Source organism: Callorhinchus milii, unplaced genomic scaffold, assembly GCF_018977255.1.
Source record: "Callorhinchus milii isolate IMCB2004 unplaced genomic scaffold, IMCB_Cmil_1.0 Scaffold3, whole genome shotgun sequence".
NCBI classification, from domain to species: Eukaryota; Metazoa; Chordata; class Chondrichthyes; order Chimaeriformes; family Callorhinchidae; genus Callorhinchus; species Callorhinchus milii.
The window spans coordinates 50,923,538-50,945,133 of record NW_024704744.1 but is presented as its reverse complement, the minus strand read 5'-3'; the positions used below and the strand labels follow the sequence as shown (position 1 = coordinate 50,945,133).

At 42.9% G+C, this 21,596-nt stretch overlaps 1 protein-coding gene across 1 annotated transcript; it reads left to right on the top strand.

The window, feature by feature from the left end:
* On the top strand, window positions 1–15,166 carry clu (clusterin). The gene is given in 9 exon segments (NM_001292212.1): window positions 1–66; window positions 4,511–4,646; window positions 6,045–6,193; window positions 6,868–7,032; window positions 8,574–8,967; window positions 10,078–10,206; window positions 10,571–10,791; window positions 12,238–12,470; window positions 14,971–15,166. Coding segments are annotated over 8 exon segments (1,389 nt in total). The 5' UTR covers window positions 1–66; window positions 4,511–4,558; the 3' UTR covers window positions 14,981–15,166.
* Window positions 15,167–21,596: the final 6,430 nt, after the last annotated feature.

Sequence of the window (21,596 nt, the reverse complement as noted above, 5' to 3'; positions counted from 1 at the left end):
AAAAGGACAGGATCTGCTGCGCGAAACCGAGTGGAGAGCAGGAGGGGAGAGAGGCTGGTGTGGGAGGTAGGAGCACACACATTATCTGATGATTTTACATCTGTGCAGATGTTTTAGAGGAATTGCTTCTTTTTAAAAAAAACTAATAGCAACACTGTCTATTGAATGCATTTGATCTTTTGAAGTCTGTGGAAATGTTTTAAAGATACAGGTATGTAAAGGCTATTAATGTCAAGGTTATTAATGTAACTGTTATTAATGTAAAGGCTGTTAATGAACGGTCAGTTCGTATTTGGCAAATGCAAATATTATTTTTTTTTGTGAAAAGCAATTAAGGACTTTTAAAATAAACGCAGACCACGCAGAAATAACCACGAGTCTTGCGGATGTCCTGCAAATGTTGCAAAATTAGAGTTAGATTCAGGGTATTTTAATTCTAATTATGTTGACAAAACTGTTTAGCTTTTATCGGTTAAGCAATGTTATGCAGGTTTACAGTTTTTGCAGGAAAGGAGAGGCAATGTCATCCACAGAAGATGTGTTGCAAGATTTGAATTAAGAGACTTTCTGAAATGTAATGTAGATTCTGTTACCAGTGTTTGTTGTGAAACAATAGGATAATCAGTACTCTGATCACTGTTATGGAGTTTCCCTTTACCCTGTGATTTAGGCGAATTGCATTTCAAAACGGTGCCATTACTCATCGTTGCTGTGTTTACTGTGTTTGTTGCATTGCAGTGAATGACTGCAGTTGTCTTGTGCAGAGGAAACTAACGTCAAACGGTGCTTCGTGGTGTGAGTGTGATAGCATCGCAAGTTCATGGATCTGTTATGCCTGAACAATTTATCACTTCGATTTGTGTTTCAAGGCGACCATTATGAACTTGATAATTTAACATAAGAACCTTTATCCTCCCTTTCTCTTGTTAAGCTTTATCTACAGGATTCACAATGTTCAAGGGTATAGAGAAACAGCTACAGTGAAACTTACCTAAGTCATATCGGTTCGGACCATAACGTCTAATGTGACTTATGCAAAGTATGAGATGTGGCAAACTTGCATATGTCATATCATATATAATTTATGTGAAGTCATATATAAGTTGCATTTTTGGGGGGTCAGACGGGTGTCTGACACACATCGAAACCCATCACCATGTTTAAGATTATCCAAACTGAGAATTCCATGCATCCCACCTACACATGGAAATCACAGAGATAGATTGTTGGAATGGAATGCACTCTCTCCCTGGAGGGATACATTCTGCTTACCTAATCCTGCAAAGTATTAGGCACAGTTTGGCAAGGCTTGGGGGTACTGCAGGAGTCTAACCAGCTAAAACTGCATAGCTTGCCATCGATATCACAGTCAGGAAAGCTTTCCCACTGCTTGACCAGCTAGGATCATCCTACCAGTAAGGGCTTTGGTTTTCAGGGTTAACAGGAGCTGAGTGGGAGGATTTCTTGCCACCAGTGACTTGTCTGCCCTTCCAGGTCCTGCTGGCTAGCCAGGCTAGCTGTGCTGTCATCAGCAGTGCCCTGGAGTACTGCGGTGCTTCCTGGCTCTGGAACCGGACAACCTATACCGCCATAGAGGCTGGCTCGATTCCAACATTCTGTTGCCAACCATGACTACTGGTTTATGAACCAGATACCCATCGGATCCAGGTGGGCTACAAGTGCAGTAGAGTCTGAATTATTTTTTTTCATGTTAATCAAAAAGTCAAATGTCATGTCATTTCTAACATTAGTGAATTCTAATATTAGTGAATTCTAATGTTGTGGAACACACCCGAAGCCTGTGGTCTTTTCTAGTCCAGTACCTTCTTATGTTCTCATGTATTCCACACTTACAATGGTAGTCAGATAAATATACTACACTAGAATAAGAAAGAGATGAAATGAAAGGCGGAATTAGTGCGCAAGGGCACACATATTTACTTTGATTTGGAAAGGTCAACACATCTAGCCATACCTAGTATATATTTGGCTTGGGAGTTTGTTAAGGGACGTCCAAAAGGGATGTTCAATTTACAACGAGGAAGGTCATGATGCACTTACACTGCAGCTCTCCTCTTTCCCCCCTCCCGCTTCCTCCAGTATATCTTTGGACTACGCAGCAGAGATAACAACTTGCTGGAACATTGTTTGAGTCAAGTGGCTACAACTTTGAAATGTTTACCTTAAAAATGACTGAAGAAAATTCTTCATAAAGTGAAATTAGTGAATAAATATTTGAATGCTTTTGTTTTAACTTTAATTAATTATTATGAGACTATTGTAATTGAGCAGTAGTATATAATCCCACAATATATACAGAGAAGAACATTCGTGGGTTTGTTTCAGACTGCACAATACTTTGTTTAGTCTTACAAATTTTACAGCAATATGTGGGATTTGTTTTGAAACTGTGTAACAGGGAAATCTTGTTATCTAAATAGTACATAGCATTCTCTTTATTAGTTGTTTTGTAAGAAAACTTACAATTTTATCAGTAAACAGGAGTTAGGATACTACTGTGTTGTAATTGCTTGCAGTGTCAATTCTGCCACTGGAATGTTAATGTACACAAAGTATTGTGACTGGCATTGAGAGACTTGACACAATGTGCTAATAAAGAAAATTATACACTGGAATTGCTGAGATTTCTTGGCTGTGTTTCTTCACTCATATCTGTTACATTCAATAATGCTAACTCCGCCAGTTGGAGATTGGAACACCATTAAATGCTTTACACTGGACTCATTTGTTCTACAGAGAGCATTGATATTTCTCTGCCCAGCGATGTATTGCTTTCACTTTCTAGACTGGACTATCATTTTTGCTTCAGATACAAAAAGCTAGTGCATGTTCCAAACTTCCTTCAGTGTGCAGTTATTGCACCCAAACAATACCTCGAGGAGGTATCAATGCAATAAATATGGTATTATTGCATCTGTAGAAATTTGCCTGAGATACATGGTTCACTCCATAATTACATATAATCTGTACATATATTCTTTCTTTCCCAATTAATTTTCATACTTTCTAAACGTAGGCTTGGAATAAATTATCTGATAAATTCTTGAAAGGGCAAGTGGGGTAATGGATTTTTATGATGAGGATATGAAGTTTTACATAGTTTGAATGGGGGGGGCTGTTAAATTCAGCGGGTCGATTAAGTTACTGAGTCACGGTTAGCATAAGTAAACTAAATGAAGTTAACTAAACTAAAATTCCCAATATGAAATCAGAGTCAGATATGAATCTGAGAATCAGATATGCATCTCCCATTACACCAGTAGCCAGGCTCCACTCTCTCCCTATCGCCGAAAGGATCGATTTCAAGATCCTCACACTCATTTTCCAATCCCTTCGTGCCCTGGCCCCTCCCTACCTCTACGACCTGCTTACCCCCCAACCCATAACCCGCTGCCCCGCTCGACTGGTGGAGTCCTGCATGTCCCTCATGCCTTCCGTTTCATCATTGGTGGCCGTGCTTTCAGCCACTACACCCCAAAATTTTTGGAACACTTCCCTGCGCCTAGCCCCTTCTTTCCACATCTTCAGGTCACACCTGAAGATCTTCTCATTTGACAGTGCCTACGGTCCCCTCCCACTTCCCCCAGTTCAGTGTCGTGCTTCACCACTGTCAATCACTCTGGGACCCTAACCAGCATGAGCGGTGCTATATAAATTCAAGATGGTATTGTTGATAAAATCAAATACTCTGCTGATCCATTCTGATATCAACTTTGACAGTGTGTTTAACCCCCCTCCCCCCTCGACCTCATGTACAAAAGTTCAAACTGTGTAAAATAGTTTGTTTAAGGTATATCTAGTATTAAATACTGTAGTGGTGATATATATAGGTCGAGAATGTGTTCACGTACTAAGAAGCATGAACTCAATATCACATGATAGCCCTCCACCTTCCCCATATGGACCGCTGTAACACTCCTTACTAAAATGAATAGACATTGAATGGATAAACTGCTGACATGAGTCCGCTCCCCACCTACTGGAAACAAATGCACCACAAGTAGAAGACTTTCTCCCCACCACCACTAAACTACAAGGGAATCAATGCAGACTCTGCCCGGAACAAGATTCCTCTAACCTGTTATGTCAGAGCACCAATTAGTAGATATTTTTAATGCAATTACTAATTGATTTGGGTTTGCAGCTCCATCCACAGATTCAATCTCTCCCTTGCCATGCGTTGTTATGTTTTTAAATGTTCTGACAGATTCACTCTGTATGTGGACGGAGAACCTTGTCTGAGATTGGCAAGCCAATAGAATTGTTCACAATTCAAATAGAGCCTAAAGTTGTCCAATAGACTTGCTTTGGAGCTGCACTTTGATTTGAAGAGGGAGGTAGATGAATACTTGGTGGGCAGGGGTATCAAATGATTTTGTGAAAGGTCACGGAAATGCTATTAAGTTGCAGGTCAGCCATAATCGAATAAAATGATACAACAAGCTTGACGGGCTGAATGTAATGTAGTTGTCACTGTTCTTTCTTTCAGATTGTGAAACCGTGGATTGAAAAACCCTATTGAACAGAAGTGGGAAAAATGAAGGAAATTGTGTTTGCCTTATGGCTGTTCTTTGTACTAGTTGCGAGTGAAAGCCAGCAAGAGATTTCACAAGAGAAACTGAAAAGTGAGTGATAAATGTCTACTTGAGATCTCACTTACTCCTCGTGAAGATGTCCTGGTGGAATATTTTCATTTTTTCTTCTAACAAAACACTTAGCTCCTAAAATAAGAACTCAGTTCATGATGAACTGTTTACAATAATACTAATATTAAAATAAAAAAAATTGCCTTATTGTTTGGAAACATTTCAAAGTGCATCATAATTAAAACCATCAATTTATCGACTGGTTTTGTTGGCAGGTACAACAGTCATTATCATCATCAAAGTCCTACAAACATTCATGAGGCAAATAATTATTTTGTAGGGGAGGGCCATGAGACGTCTTTCCGATATGATAAGGCGCTATATCAAAAGAAGGATTATTATTATTTAATTATTATTATAATTGGCTGCTGCATTTCGCCCAAAAATATACAGTCAATTCACTTTACAGCATATTCTGTGAAGCGCTTTGAGACATCTAGAAGACATGAAAAGCTTTATATCAAATGCAAGGATTATTATTATTATAATATAGTTCTTGGATCAGCTACTACACTTCCTTTCAACCTCTTTGACCATGTGAGCTCCCATATTGTTTACAGCAAATGCTGTATCTATTGCAACAAGAGTTTTCATGATGAATTGTTTACAGTAATTCTAATATTAAAATGTTAAATTGGAACAAGTGGTGGATGTAGTCAGCACTATCATGATTCATATTTTGTTGCTGCTTTTTTGTGAAGAAACTTGGTTTAAATAAGTATAAGCATGTCAAGTTATTAGTTAAATGTGATGTGTTTTGTACAGTATTGCTGAACCATAGATGCTGATAGGTTTTTGATTTGAATTTTTTGTTGAATCAGAAGGTCTTAGGTAATGTTGTAGTAGGGAACGCAACAAGTAGCTTCAGAGTCTTCAGGAGAGCGAAGAGCAAGAGTTGACAGTGGTGGCCGTGGCTGATCATTAACCCCCTCTCCCCCACTCATACCCTTACTTTCTGGAAGTGTAGATTTGTGGCTATTATTGGAGCATAACAGGATAATGCTCACCAAATGGATTCAAAATTGAAGAATAGTCGCTTGGACAAAATATTGGAGGGTAGCAGGTACACATATGTACAACAACAACTTGCATTTATAGTTGCACCGTTCACACAAAATAGTTCTTGGAGCACTGCGGATGGTTGGATGGTTGGACTCCAGGCAAGGAAGAAGGGGGTTGTGACCATAGGCGTAGTCAAAGGGGTTAAATTCACATTCCTAAAAATGAGTCATTGCTTGAGGAGTGGAATGATAAAGGGTGAAAATTGGTGGAGCGAAAGAAGATAAAAGCAAATCATTGAAGTGTCCTTGAGTAATTGTCAACAACTATGGAGTTTCAAATTTTACATGGAAGTAATGTTGGAATATATTTTCACAGAGCTGTCAAAGGAAGGAGCGAAATATATAGATGAACAAATCGAAAATGCTATGAATGAAGCAACCCACATCAAACTGTTAATGGAGAAAAATGATGCAGAGCATCAGGAATATCTACAAACTTTGGAAGCCATCAAGAAAAGAAAAGAGGTATTGTGCAATGTGTGTCCTTACCAGTTGCTATGATTAGGCACGGTCCATGCATGAAAGCAAAGTTCAGGCTGATCTCGATGGAGGATGTGTCACAAATCTGCAAAAGCACACCTTAAATACATGCATGGAGAATCTTTAAACTTTCCCACAACTTGTAATTTTTACCTTGACAAGTCCCTGTAATGAAATTGAATCAGTGACTAGGTGTCAATTTAAGAACATTAGTCAAGGAGCAAAGGGAGAGATTAGGAAGATTTTCAAAATACACAGCCAATTTACTTTACAATATATTCTGTGAAGTGCTCTGAGATGTCTCAACGATGTGATAAGGCGTTATATCAAATGCAAGTATTATTAATTATTTTTTCCTGGAGTTGTCAGGATGTGGAATGAATTGCCAGGTGTTGAGGCAGGATCCATATTAGCTTTCAGCAGGGAATCAGATAGATATAGAAAAAGAAGTCATCTGAAAGGGTATCAGAAAATGGCAGGTAAATGGAATTTAAGGATTTGATCTTTCAAAGAGACAATAGGTATATGATGGGCTGATGACCTTTTGTGCGTAAATTTATGTGGTTCTCATTTTGGGGCTGAATATAAATGAAATCGATGGAAGTAAACTTTGTATATCAATACCACTGAATCACTACTGTTTTCCACTTTTATATCAGGATGCACTGGAGACTGCTGTGCAAACTCAGAAAAAGCTGAATGAAGCTGAGCAATGTAAGGACAAGGAAGCCCTGTGGGAAGAGTGTAAGCCATGCTTGAAACATGTATGCACAAGATTCTATGCAAAGACCTGCAGAAGAGGCTTTGGCATGGTTGAAAAAAAGGTAGGTTAACTCAAATGAATCTCTATTGTCGCCCCTCAAAAAAATTACCCAACCTTTGACAACTTTATTAGGATTTGATGAAGAGGATGAGAGTTGTGGAAGTTATTTTAATGGCCTTTTTTGTGCTGTAGTGTTTTATGGTTTTATGATATTGTTCTTCTAGGTCTGTATTAGCTCACTACCACAAAACAAACATAGTCTACTGATCGATTAAGGGAGCCCAAATGTATTTTATTTTAATAAATAGGCGGAATATCAGTGTAAGTGAGTAATATCAATGCATTATTATCTCTGGAAATGAGAATTCTCTGAAATGTGAAATGGCATCCCGTAGCATAGTGCGCTTGCTTTGCAAGCGAGAGGACTCCAGATCAATTCCTGGGCGGGACCAAACCTTAAGCAAGTTTCCTTATCCTCAGGCCTCTGTTTACCTAACAGTAAAAGTTGGAACCTGGTTGTTAGTCGATTGGCGGATCGCTTTTCAGGGATAGTAATCCTTTTTAAAAAAAACAATCGATCACTCAATGCATGACTGTTCGTGGTCTATGATCATTCAATGCATGATGTTTTTTGCCCACAAATACACAGTCAATCTACTTTACAATCTATTCTCTGAATAGATCTCTATAAATGAAATCTTGTTGTTGTTGTTGAAGCACTTTGAGGCATCTGAATAGTGTGATAAGGCGTTATATCAAATGCAAGGATTATTATTACATAATATAAATGTACAAATGCAGAAAATATTGGCCGTACATATCAAGGCTGGTTGTGGGATACTGCTGTACACAAATTGGCTGTTATAGTTGGTACAAGCACACAGTCACTACACTTTACAATAACGTTTATGAATCGCTTTGAGATGTTTCAGCATGTTTATATGATATATAGTGTTATGATATATTGTATGATATATAGTGTTATGCAAACTCCCTGCTTGTCAGCCTCCCCAACTCCTCCCTCCATAGGCTGCAGATCATCCAGAACTCTGCAGCCCGTGTCCTCTCCCATACCAGGCTCCATGACCCTATCACCCTATCACCCCCATCCTCGCCCAACTCCACTGGCTTCCCATCACACAGAGGATACAGTTCAAGATCCTGGTCCTCACCTTCAAAGCCCTCCATGGCCTCGCTCCCCCCTACCTCTGCGACCTCTTAACCTCATACCAACCTGCCCACTCCTTCAGCTGAGTGGGCTCTGGCCTGCTTCACGTCCCTGCTTCGGCTGCCCCACCATTGGCCACTTCAGCCACTTTGCCCCCACTCTCTGGAACTCCATCCCGCAGTCTCTCTGCCTCGCCTCATCCCTTGCCTCCTTCAAGACCTGTCTCAAGACCCTCATCTTCGACCGTGCCTTTGGTCACCCTCTTTTCTCCCCTGCTCTCCACCCTCCCCGATCCCGACCCCCAGCTTGGGTCTGAAAAATTGATTGTCCAGGGCCTTGGGACGTCCTCCCAGTGTGAAAGGTGCTATACAAATGTAATTTTGTTGTTGTAGTTGTTATGTCAGGATAATCTGAGTGATAGTTCTCCTCAACAGGTGGAACAATTCTTCAATCAAACTCCCATGATTTCCATATGGGTCAATGGGGATAAAATGGACTCACTGGTCGAAAAGAATGAAGAGCTAAGTACCCAGTTTGACCAAATCGAAAAACAGTATGAAGATATTGATGGAATATTCAGAGACACCATAGGGCCCTTTGATGGCATTGATCGGTGGCTTGATCCTTCCTTCCCACGAAGAAATGGATTTTTCCCAAAACCTTTTTCTTTTTTTCCAGAAACAACCTACTTCCCTTCATATAGACCTTCGATATTTGATGGCCGTGACATTTTTCACTCATTCTTTGAAGCTACTCAAAAGATTTTTGACAGGTTCCGAGGGATGATTCATAGCCCCGAATTGCACAGTGACAGCTTCCTTGAGACAAGTAAGAAATAGCTATGTTTGAAACTGGCCAGTTTAGTTAAATCTGTTCAGAACTGTAGCTCACGACAACCTACAATAAATCTATAACCTGTTCGACAAGTGAAAAAAAATCTACTGTCCATCCCATAGTACTGGAATAAGCTACTACACCAAAAATTATATTTGGGCTGTTGATTAAGATATACCATGAGAAAGATCTATATATGAGGGAGAATTGATAGAAGGATATGGGAGGGAGTAAACAGTGGGTGGAGACTCATGTGGAATATAAACCCTGGCATGGACTGGTTTGGGACCGAATGGCCTGATTCTGTGTTGTAAATTCAATATAAATTTATGTAATAAAATGATTTAAATACAATAGCAAAATGGGCTTTTCAGATGTAATAATGCACCATAGTAACAATGCACTGACATATGAGAACTTAAATAATTAGCCACAGGTGATTTCTATCAATTTTATCTGTTTGTTGCTTAAACAGTTAATTTATACTCTTCATGTGTAACCCATTATCTGATTTGTACAGTTAGCAAATTCCTTCAGCTTTTGAGTTTTGAAGCAAGATTTTCCATGTCTCAGTGCTGAACATGTGGCAACATCTCCTTATCTAACAGCACAAAAACAATTAAGATCAGAACATAGGGTTCTAATTTTGTTTCCTAGTCATGATGTATTGCAGAATACACAAACGAGCATAAAATTGTAACATTCCCAGTTCAACTAAAACTGTATAATATAATAATCCTTTCATTTGATATAATGCCTTATCACGTCATTGCGACGTCTCAAAGTGCTTCACAGAATATACTGTAAAGTGGATTGTGGGTGAAACGCAGCAGCTAATTACACATAGTCAGCACAAATCCTAGGCCAAAGATAAATAAAAATTAATGTAAAGTGGGACACAGGCAGGAAGAGAAGTGTTAAGGAACCACCACCAATGACAATGACTTTATATAGTGCCCTTCACACAGGATAGCGTCTCGGAGAGCATGGCTTACTAGTCTAGTTCATTAGGTTTCTGATCTATTCTTAGTTGCGCCTTGCTCCCGCTTTTTTATCTATGCTTTGTTATATTTTCTTTACATGTTGCGATTCCTTATTTAACAGATGAAAAATATAATTTTTCAACACCAACTGAACCAGATCAGTTAGTGTGCCGTGAAATACGTCGAAATTCATCAGGATGTATGAAGCTTTCCGCCGAGTGTGAAAAGTGCAAGGAGGTTTTGACTGCAGGTAAATGACAATCCTCAAGTGATGTGAGGAGATGCAGGCTCTCCACATCCTTCCTACACAGAGCAACAAGAGGGGGATGGGGTGGGAGAGAGGAAACAGTGTCACCTGATCATGTGAGCGAGCGGGTGGGTAGTGCCTGATCAAGTGGAGAACGAAGGGGTCCGGTCTCAGTGTATTATGAATGGGAACTCTGCCTATTCATGTCATGACTGGAACACTATATAAATGGAAATTGTATTTGATTGTATTAGCAAAGACTAATTGTGAGTGGGCAGCAGTCTATTAATAATAAGCAGCGGGAAGTCCTTTTAATGGCTGTGGTTTCGCAATAACTTATTTGTTGCTTTATTTCTCCGCATTTCAGAGTGCTTTGATTTGGACCACAAACCTTTACGCAAGGACTTTGAAGAGGCCCTTAGTATGGCAGAAAGGTTCACAAAGGAATATGACAGCTTGCTGAAAGAATTTGAGCTGAATGTGCTAAACACTAGCCAGCAGTTGGAAATGCTGAACAAACAGTTTGGATGGGTCTCTAAATTGGCTAACATGACTCAGACTCCTGATGGAATGTTCGATATTAAAACAGTAAGTATTATACACAGCCTGTGCAATCTTCTGGGAACATTTGAATCTAGAAAAAAAAATTATACTGCATGTTGCTGATGGGAAAGTGATTTTGATGAATAGCGTGGACACACAAAGCTTTGCCCCTTTCTACAGTGTGTACACATTCAGATCTAATGGTTTGAAAAGAATAAAGGAGCTACTGTACATGCCAAATCACAACCAAAGGCTTGTCAGAATGGATGGAGTCACTGGAATCATTATCCTTGACCACTGGCACAACATAACCATTTTAGGCAGTTTTATAGCTCACAGTTTTGCAAATAAAATGACGTTCTCTGGACTGTGTGACAAAATAGCCAAATTGCTTGGGGTCTGCTTCTGAAAGTTAGAAAATAAATGTATTGCACCATCAAGACCCATCTCATGACCCTCGTCTTCGACCGTGCTTTCGATCTCCCTGCTTTCCCCCCTGCCCTCCATCCTCTCTGACTCTGCTCTCCAGGTCGGGTCCGTGACTCTGTCTGTCCAGTGCCTTGGAACATCCTCCCGACCTGAAAGGTGCTTTAGAAGTGTAATTTTGTTGTTTTTGTATGGGGTGAAACTTCAAGATTGTTTTAGAATGTGTTTAATGCGATAACATGAGGTTCCTCACATCCGTCCTCGAATCCCTTTACGTCCTAGCATCTCCCTACCTCTCTGACAGGTTTACTCCTCAGCCCGCTACCCATTGCCTCTGCTCGACTGGCTCTGGCCTCCTGCTTATCCCTTGCGCCCTCCGTTCCACCATCGGTGGCCACACTTTCAGCAACTATGCCCGAAACTCTGGAACACTTCTTCAATCTCTCCGCCTTGCCTCATCCTTCCCCACGCCTGAAGATCTTCCTTTTTGACCGTGCCTATGGTTACCTCTCCCCAGCTAGGTGTCAGGCTCTTGCCACTGTCAAGTGCTCTGTGATGCTACTCTGCATGAGGGGCGATATTTTATCACCTATATTTATAAAGAGAGGTTTGTAGAAGAGTAGAGAAATGCCAGTCCATACAATCACAGTGATTTGTTATTCCTTCCTGATCATCTCCACACCCTCCCAATTTTTTCTTCTGAAGCTGTTGACTCAAGCTGGTTCCAAGTGATAAAGTGCCTTTACTAGGTCCTCCATCTAGCCTGGATGGTGAGTGGCAACAGGCTGTTTGAAGAAGTAACAATTCTATTCTCACCTAAATATTCCCTTTCCAGCATGCATCACTGACTGGGTTGAAGCACTGGGCACTCTCATTTATTGAACTTGAATCTTCCAATGTGATGCTGGTAGACAGATTGGCTGTCACATTTGTCTACCAAAGTACACAGTTCTTTACTTTGAAGCACTTTGATATGTTTTTCCAATATGAAAGGTACAATATCAAATACAAATATCATTAGTAATAGTAGAAGTGTGATGCCTATTTTTTGCTCATATTACACAGATCATGACACGGTCCAGAAGCAGCAATGACGACCCATTCGAGATTCCAGCTTCCAGCATTGTCCTTCGGATCTTTGACTCACCTCCATTGAGTTTCACTGTGCCAGGAGACATCAACTGGGATGATCCCAAGTTCTCAGAAATAGTGGCCCAGCGGGCATTGGACCACTACAACGACCCCAAGATGGTCTTTCCCATATTAGAAATCCCGTCGGATAACATGCAATTTGCCACGTGAGTATCACTTGAGCTGGAACATGAACGGTCTAGCTTCCCATTTCTGGAAGATATGTGCTTGATAGATGGTTTACATAACAGTACTGTACACTGGAGTTTCAATACTGTGCCACTGTGGGACAAGGCTCCCAGTACCTGGCTAACCAAATGAATAGAAACTTTGTGTATGTGAAACCCTTGGTAATTTGGTTTAGAGCTTTTTATAAGTATATTGAGATTCTACATGTCTTGGACACCCAGTTGACCCCCCAAAAAAACAATCAAGAGTTCCCACGCTCTAATCCCTGCATTTTATGTGTTATACTTTAGCCATTCTATCATCATCATAATAATAATTTGCTGAATCCATGACTGTTTGTGGAACACTGCTGTGTGCAATTGGCTCCCACATTTCACCCACAAAATATATTCACTTGCTATGTCAAATGCAAGGATTATTATTATCAAATGGGGCAGAGGAAAGGTTTGGGGAAATTAGAAAATTAATTGTGCTAGGAACCAGGATTAGTACTGGTTGGTTGCCTGTCAGCAGGACTCCATGCCATATTAAATAGTTTACAAAAGAGGTGCAAATATGTAAACTGAGGATCCATCAGTGCAGGAAAGTTCAAGGTGAGGTCCTTCTCTTGGAAGACATTAACTCATTGAGTAGGCAGATCAGTATATTGGTATTGACTTATGCCATTCCTGATATGAACCACTCAGGGTAATCACTGGGGACATAGTGAACCTACGTTCCATTAAGATTCTCAGAAATGAAAAAAAACGATCCCTATCTGTAATCTAGTTTTCCATTGGAACCAAAACATAATTGAAGAACTGACATTATCTTTGCTGAGAGTTGTACTTGGAACAGATATGATTCTGTGTTTTAACCTAGTTTTATAAGTAGCATTAATAATTTGCTGCTATTCCATAAGACCATAAGAGGTAGGAGCAGGAGTAGGCCATTCGGCCCCTCGAGCCTGCCCTGCCATTTAATAAGATCGTGGCTGATCTTCTAACCTAATTCCATTTACCCGCCCTATCCCCATATCCCTTAAACCCTCTATCCTTTAGAAATCTATCAACCTCAGTCTTGAATATGTTCAAGGGCTGAGCATCCACAGCCTTCTGTGGTAGAGAATTTCACAAATTCACTACCCTTTGAGTGAAGAAATGTTTCCTCAACTCAGTTCAAAAAGGCTGACCCTTAATCTTGAGACTGTGACCCCTAGTTTTAGACTACTTTATCTCTTTGCTTCTCTGTATCCTACCGCCAGTCTTAGTGGTTTCTGTTGAGTCTACTGCCTTGGGACTCTAAAGTTTTCAAATGACCTCTTACACTCTGTCGACCCCTTTGCATTCTTAGAATTATAACCGGCAACAAATGGGGCTGAAATTTCAGACGGTTACATGTAGCGCCTTTGCCGGCTATAATGGGCCATCTGGTGACTGATAATACCAAACGTGCTACACCAAGTGCTGATCTGAATTTCAGCACTGAAAGCCTATCTGAATTTCACACAACCCTATTTGAAACCATTAGCTGTTGCCTCCACTTACATGAGCTGGGATTAATAATGAAAATAATAATAATAATAATCCTTGCATTTGATATAGCGCTTTTCACGTCGGGAGGACGTCCCAAAGCGCTTCACAGAACACACTGTAAAGTGAATTGACTGTATATTTGTGGGTGAACGCGGCAGCCAATTGCGCACAGCAATGTCCCACAAACAGTCGTAGATTGAAAATGACCAATTTATTATTGTTTTGTTATTTTGGAGGGATTATTATTATTAGGCGTGTGGAGTAAGGAAACTTGCCCAAGGTTTTGCCCTGCCTGGAATTGAACTCAGGTCTCTCGCTTGCAAAGCGAGTGCTCTAACCACTGAGCTACAGGACTCCACACATCAGTAATGGAGCAACATGAATTCTGCTCATGTGAGCATGTCCTATCATTATGTATGGTGGTCATACTTTCGTGCATGCTTGAACTGTTTTTGTATTCTCCACCAACTACATAATAGTAGGGGAACCGCAGCAAAGTATGAGCAGATTTGCTTGATATTCAGACGTATCTCCTGGCTATTTCCAGACTTCTGCAGGTTACTTATGGAAATTCGTGCTCTGCACATGTGTGAACATCTGGAGTTCATAAGCATCATAATAACATTGGACCTTTATACCTGCAAACACTATTACTTTTCAAGTGAAGATTAGAAAAATAAATTTGTATCGCTGTTGTATGCATGAGTGAAAGACTGATGTTATTGTGATAATTAAGCTATGACTTTGAGACATTCATTGTTACGTGGAATAACAGTTGTTTCATGGGACCTCGGATGAAGTCCTGCTAGTTCATGACTGTTTGTGGGACATTGCTGCACACAAATTGCCTCTAGTGTTTGTAATTTCCTAAGGATGATTATATTATTTGATCCGTTCATGACTTCCTTCACTAATTCTGACTGGGGAAAAAATCTTCAAATAACCTATTTTTATTCTTTTACAGGGAAGCATGAAGCAAAATGTTTCACATTTTACCTGCATTTGAAGACTACTTCTTTAAACCTTATTAGATGAGGATATAACATAGAGATTTTTAGCACAAAGCTACTGAAAGCCTTTCTGCACTAATGTGTTACTGATGAGACTGCACTACACTAAAAATTCTGAACATAAACATCCAAATAAATGCTGTTGCATGCAAAGGTGTTTGTGGTAATTATTGCTTTATTGGTTTTACATCTAGTTACTCTTAATGGAAGCCGGAGGCAGTCAGAGGAGGAGCTAAGTTTTAGCAAACTTAAAAGACTCAAATATGTGAAGTCTTTGAGATGTCCTCCTGAGGTGAAAGGCGCTATACCAAACGCAAGGATTATTATTGTAAATCGGTACTTTTCTACAGCAAGGCCAAAGGACTGCTAATCTGTGTGATAATTGCTCTTTAATTATTAATCCTCTACACAACTACCCCCCCAAAAAAAATCTATTATAACCTTTATAAGTCACTGATTAAGGCCTCACCAGGAGTATTGTGTCCAATTCTGGGCACCACATTACAACAACAACAACAACAAGATTCCATTTATAAAGCGCCTTTCACGTCAGGAGGACGTCCCAAGGCGCTGCACAGTTGGGTCATGACCCGAGCAGGGGGGAAATGGTCAGGGTGAGGGGAGGGGAGGGAGCGAGGAGGGGGGAAATGGTCAGGGTGAGGGGAGGGAAGGGAGGGAGCGAGAAGGGGGACGAGAGTCGAGAGGGGAGCTGAAGGCACGGTCAAAGAGAAAGGTTTTGAGACGGGCCTTGAAGGAGGAGAGGGAGGAAGCGGCGAAGGCACTGGGGGATAGAGTTCCAGAGCCTCGGGGCTGAGAGGCTGAAGGCCCGACCACCAATGGTAGGGCGATTGGGGCGGGGGACGTGGAGCAGACCGGAGCCGGAGGAACGGAGGGTACGGGCAGGTAGGTAGGGGGATAGTAGGTTGGAGAGGTAGGAGGGAGCAAGGCCGTGAATGGCCTTGTAGGTGAGGATGAGGATCTTGAAATCAATCCTCTGGGGGATGGGGAGCCAGTGGAGGCGAGCGAGGGTGGGAGTGATGTGGTCGCGAAGCCTGGTGCGGGACAGTACACGAGCTGCAGAGTTCTGAATGACCTGCAGCTTGTGGAGGGAGGTGCCGGGAAGGCCGGCGAGGAGAGAGTTCCCATAGTCCAGCCTTGAGGTGACAAAGGCGTGAACCAGGGTTTCAGCAGCGTGAGGGGTGAGGTAATGGCGTAGTCTGGCGATGTTCCGGAGGTGATGGAAGGCGGTGCCAGTTGTGGTGCGGATGTGAGGGAGAAAGGACAGCTCAGGGTCGAACAAAACGCCGAGGTTCCTGACTGGCTTTGAGAGGTGGAGAGTGCAGCCTTGGATGCTGATGGTGTCGGCGCCTGAGGTGCGGAGGCGCTGACGCGAACCAATCAGGAGGGCCTCGGTTTTTCGCACGTTGAGCTGAAGAAAGTTGTCTCTCGTCCAGGACTCGATGTCGGACAGGCGGCTGTCAGGACATCGGTGGTCGTGGAGTTGAGAGTAGAGGAGGAAAGGTAGAGTTGGGTGTCATCCGCATACATGTGGAAGTTAACTCCATGTCTGCGGATGATGTCACCGAGGGGGAGCATGTAGAGGGTGAAGAGGAGGGGACCGAGGACAGAGCCCTGAGGGACTCCACATGAGACAGTACGGGGGGTGGAGGAGAAGCCATTCGTCGAGACAAAGTGAAGACGGTGAGAAAGGTACGACCTAAACCACTCAAGGACAGTGCCTTGAAGGTTGAGGTGGGAGGACAAGCGGTGGAGTAGGATAGCGTGGTCGACCGTATCGACCGTATAGGAAGGTTAAGGGGAGATTTAATAGAAGTGTTCAAAATTATGAGGGTCTTTGATAGAGTAGACAGGGGAAACTGTTTCCACTGGCCGCTGGGTCAGTAGATTTAAGATAATTAGCAAAACAACCAGATGAGAACATTTTTTTACACAGAGTTGTCACGTTCTGGAATGCATTGCCTGAAAGGGTGGTGGAAACAGGTTCAACGATACCTTTCAAGAGGGAATTAGATGGGTACTTGAAAAGGAAATATTTGCAGGGATATGGGGAGAGAGCAGAGAAGTGGGACTGATTGAGTAGATCTTCCAGGGAGCCAGCACAGTCACGATGGGCCAAATGGCCTCCTTCTGTACTGTATTCTATGATTCTATAATATATTTTACATGGACTTAGGGTTAGGTTACAAGTTCCTTATAAGCTTTTGTTGTGCTGTTTTTGCTCCATTGTTTTCTTCCCTTCCTCTCTTTGAGTCTTAAGCCAAAGTCTATTCCTGGCTGAGATGAAATAAACTACCTCTAGACCTCAATGTTCATGGATAACTGGACCTATCCCATAGAATAGTACATTGGATTAGAAAGCACGTCACCTGACACTTGCAGTACAATTTACATTTATATTGAGCCTTTCAAGTGGAGAGGATGTCTCAAAGCACTTACCTAGTGGCTGGGCACCCAAACTGGGGGAGCCAAAGTGGATGGGAAGGGTAAATATGACTGAAAATGTGATCAAAGAGGTACATCTTGAGGTGGGCTTTAAATGAGGGGAGGGAAGGGAGCAAGTCAGAGGGACTCCGGGATGGTGTTCCAGAAAGCGGAGGCAGAATGGCTGAAATGTGCAGCATGCTGGTATCCTGGAAGTAATATGTTTACATTTCCAGTGCAAACATCCTACATGATCCTTTCAGTACAGGTAAACTCACAGTATGTGATGATAACAGCAGAAAAGGGAGAACAAGTATACAATGTTCAAGCTGACTTGAAAGGTAAATCCCCACGGCCCTTTGAAGTGACCAGTTGGATGAACTATTAGCAGATTAAGATCTGTAAATGTGAAAACAAGAGAAAACTACTGCCTTACTCATACTTGACAAGGAAAACGTATTTAAAGTTCTGCCTTATGTTAACCATTTATGGTGCAATTAGCCCTTTAACTCAATTGCTTCATACTAAAAACAAATTAAGAAATGAACCAAAGCCGTCAGCTTCCTAAACTGAATTGAACTCCAACCCTTTAGTCAACAAGGGCTTGTCCTGAGACACTACATTGAAAGAAAGTTGTATAAAACATAAAGCTAGGACATTCCTACCAATTAGGGCTTTAGCTTGCAAGGCTAACACGAGCCGATTGAGAGGAATTGCTGCACTCAGTGACCGGTCAGGCCCTCCAAATCTTGCTGATGAGTTAGGTTGGCTGGTCTATCATCAGCATTGTCCTATTTACTGTGAACCTGCCTGGCTCAGGAACTGGACTACCGAAACCACCACAGAGAGCGGGCTTGTTTCTAACATTTGATTGCCAAGCATTTTAGCTTGAAGGAAACCCCACTTACCAAGCCCCACCCTATCCCTCAAGGAAGATGTTCACTGGTTGATATGAAGTTGTGGATGAGTGTCAGCAGCCCGGGGGGAGAGGTACTGGGCAGGGTGATTGTTTTGGAGGTGAGGGAAAGTCAAGCAACAACAACAACAACAACAAGATTCCATTTATAAAGCGCCTTTCACGTCAGGAGGACGTCCCAAGGCGCTGCACAGTTGGGTCATGGCCCGAGCAGGGGGGAAAATGGTCAGGGTGAGGGAAGGGAGGGAGCGAGGAGGGGGGAAATGGTCAGGGTGAGGGAAGGGAGGGAGCAAGGAGGGGGGAAATGGTCAGGGTGAGGGGAGGGAAGGGAGGGAGCGAGGAGGCGGAAGAGAGTCGAGAGGGGAGCTGAAGGCACGGTCAAAGAGAAAGGTTTTGAGACCGGCCTTGAAGGAGGAAAGGGAGGAAGCAAGGCGAAGGCACTGGGGGATGGAGTTCCAGAGCCTGGGGCTGAGAGGCTGAAGGCCCGACCACCGATGGTAGGGCGGTTGGGGCGGGGGACGTGGAGCAGACCAGAGCCAGAGGAACGGAGGGTACGGGCAGGTAGGTAGGGGGATAGTAGGTTGGAGAGGTAGGAGGGAGCGAGGCCGTGAATGGCCTTGTAGGTGAGGATGAGGATCTTGAAATCAATCCTCTGGGGGATGGGGAGCCAGTGGAGGCGAGCGAGGGTGGGAGTGATGTGGTCCCGAAGCCTGGTGCGGGACAGTACACGAGCTGCAGAGTTCTGAATGACCTGCAGCTTGTGGAGGGAGGTGGCGGGAAGGCCGGCGAGGAGAGAGTTCCCATAGTCCAGCCTTGAGGTGACAAAGGCGTGGACCAGGGTTTCAGCAGCGTGAGGGGTGAGGTAGTGCCGTAGTCTGGCGATGTTCCGAAGGTGATGGAAGGCGGTGCCAGTTGTAGTGCGGATGTGAGGGAGAAAGGACAGCTCAGGGTCGAACAAAACGCCGAGGTTCCTGACTGGCTTTGAGAGGTGGAGAGTGCAGCCTTGGATGCTGATGGTGTCAGCGCCTGAGGTGCGGAGGCGCTGACGTGAGCCAATCAGGAGGGCCTCGGTTTTTCGCACGTTGAGCTGAAGAAAGTTGTCTCTCGTCCAGGACTCGATGTCGGACAGGCGGCTGTCAGGACATCGGTGGTCGTGGAGTTGAGAGTAGAGGAGGAAAGGTAGAGTTGGGTGTCATCCGCATACATGTGGAAGTTAACTCCATGTCTGCGGATGATGTCACCGAGGGGGAGCATATAGAGGGTGAAGAGGAGGGGACCGAGGACAGAGCCCTGAGGGACACCACATGAGACAGTACGGGGGGTGGAGGAGAAGCCATTCGTTGAGAGCAAGTGAGAGCACGGCTGTGGAGTTTGAAGAATGATGGGGGGGGGCGTGGTGGGGGCTTGAGAACGACACCAAGATTCGCAACCAGCTTGGTGAGATGAAATGAGCATTTGTGTTGGTTGATACACTCAACGAGAAAGAAAAACTAAGTTGAAATGAGTGAAGATACTGAATGGGTGATCCCAGGAGTTTGAACTGAGTCCCCTCATGTTCCTAGTAGTCTGATTCAATTATACTCCAAATGGGGTTGTTCTGTACATTAAGCATGACAAGTTGTTTTTAATGTTAATGAAACAAATTTAACTAGGTCAAAATAAACCAAATGCAATTCACATACTGAAAAATGGAGATGCTCAGATCAACAAGGAGACTAATGCTCAAATCTCTCAGCTCCTTGAAAGGTCCAATGCAGAGTCCCTTGTGTGCACAGCGTCTGTTTATTATTCATCATAAAGTTAATGTGCATGAAATCAAACTTTTTTTAGTTATTTTTAATGTGTTTTGATATTGTTGAATGACAATCATTGTAAAAAACGTCTGGTAATTCTCTGATTGGAAACTGGTTGTGGAAGCACCTTGTGTCTGTATTTTTACAGACACAAGGTGTTCAAAAACAGTCAAAGAGGGTCTTGAGATGGATCTTGAAGGAGGTGAGGGGAAGAGGTGGTGGGATGAGGCGGAGTGACTGGGATGGAATTCCAGAGGTTGGGGGCAGAGTGGCAGAAGGCTCACCCACCAATGGTGCGGTGGGGAAGGCAGGGGACATGAAGCAGGCCAGAACCTGCTGAGCAGAGGGAGATGACAGGATGGTAGGGGGTTAGGAGGTCGCAGAGGAGTTTGCAATAGTTAAGCCTCGATGTTATGAATGCACTTGTTCCTCACCTGCACTCGAGGGTTTCGACGGCCTGCAGTGTGAGACAGTGGTAGAGCCGGGCGATGTTGCGGAGGTGGGGGAGGCAAAGTGGGTCATAGCACGGATGTGGGGTAGGAAGGATAGTTGAGGATCAAACAAGATGCCAATATTCCGGACCGGCTTAATAAGATGGGAGTGTGCATTCATGGATGGTGATGCTGTCAGCGCCTGACAGTTAAATTCTGACCACAAACACAAAGAGCTATGTAACAAATTAAATTTGTATTGCCTTTCATGTCAGGAAGATGAACCTAGGCGCTGGGTAGCTACATAGAATAGCTCCTGGAATTTAAGCCACAGATACCTAAGCTCACAATGAAAAATACCCATGGAGGTAAGGCACTAGGTGGATAGAACCAAACTGAATGTAGATCATTGTTTTAAGAAGACTAATAAGAGAAGAAAAACCTTCAAATCTTCACTTACCTTCATTTGGCTTTTCAGGACCAGTCCCACCACAGCTCTGCCCTGATCTGTGGAGTCCGATAGCTTAGTGATTAGAGCACTCGCCTCACAAACCAGAGGACGCAGGTCGAAAACATGATAAGGGGCTATATTAAATGCAAGGATTATTATTATTATCTGACTCCAAACTGTTACTGGGGATAAGTTACAGTGTAATAGTGATTTGGAGATGGGGAACCAAACAGCAGGAATTGCCCAGTTGGCAATTTTTACAAGGTAATCAATGACTGGAACAGGTTGCCAGAAAGGGTGGTTGAAGCCAGGACACTGGACTGATTTAAAAAGCAGATTGGTGTTGTGATGGGGGGAACTGTAGGTGGAAGGATGAGCCAAGGACCCTTCTTTATGTAAATCTTGTGATCATTACACTGGCTGATCCAGGAGCAGGGCCTCATTCTGAAAGTGGCTTCTGATTGACTAAGGTCCTACAGTCAGATTTTACCCAATCAGAGACTAACACTGAAAAATACAACGTTCATGTCTTAAGGTGTGCCATCCG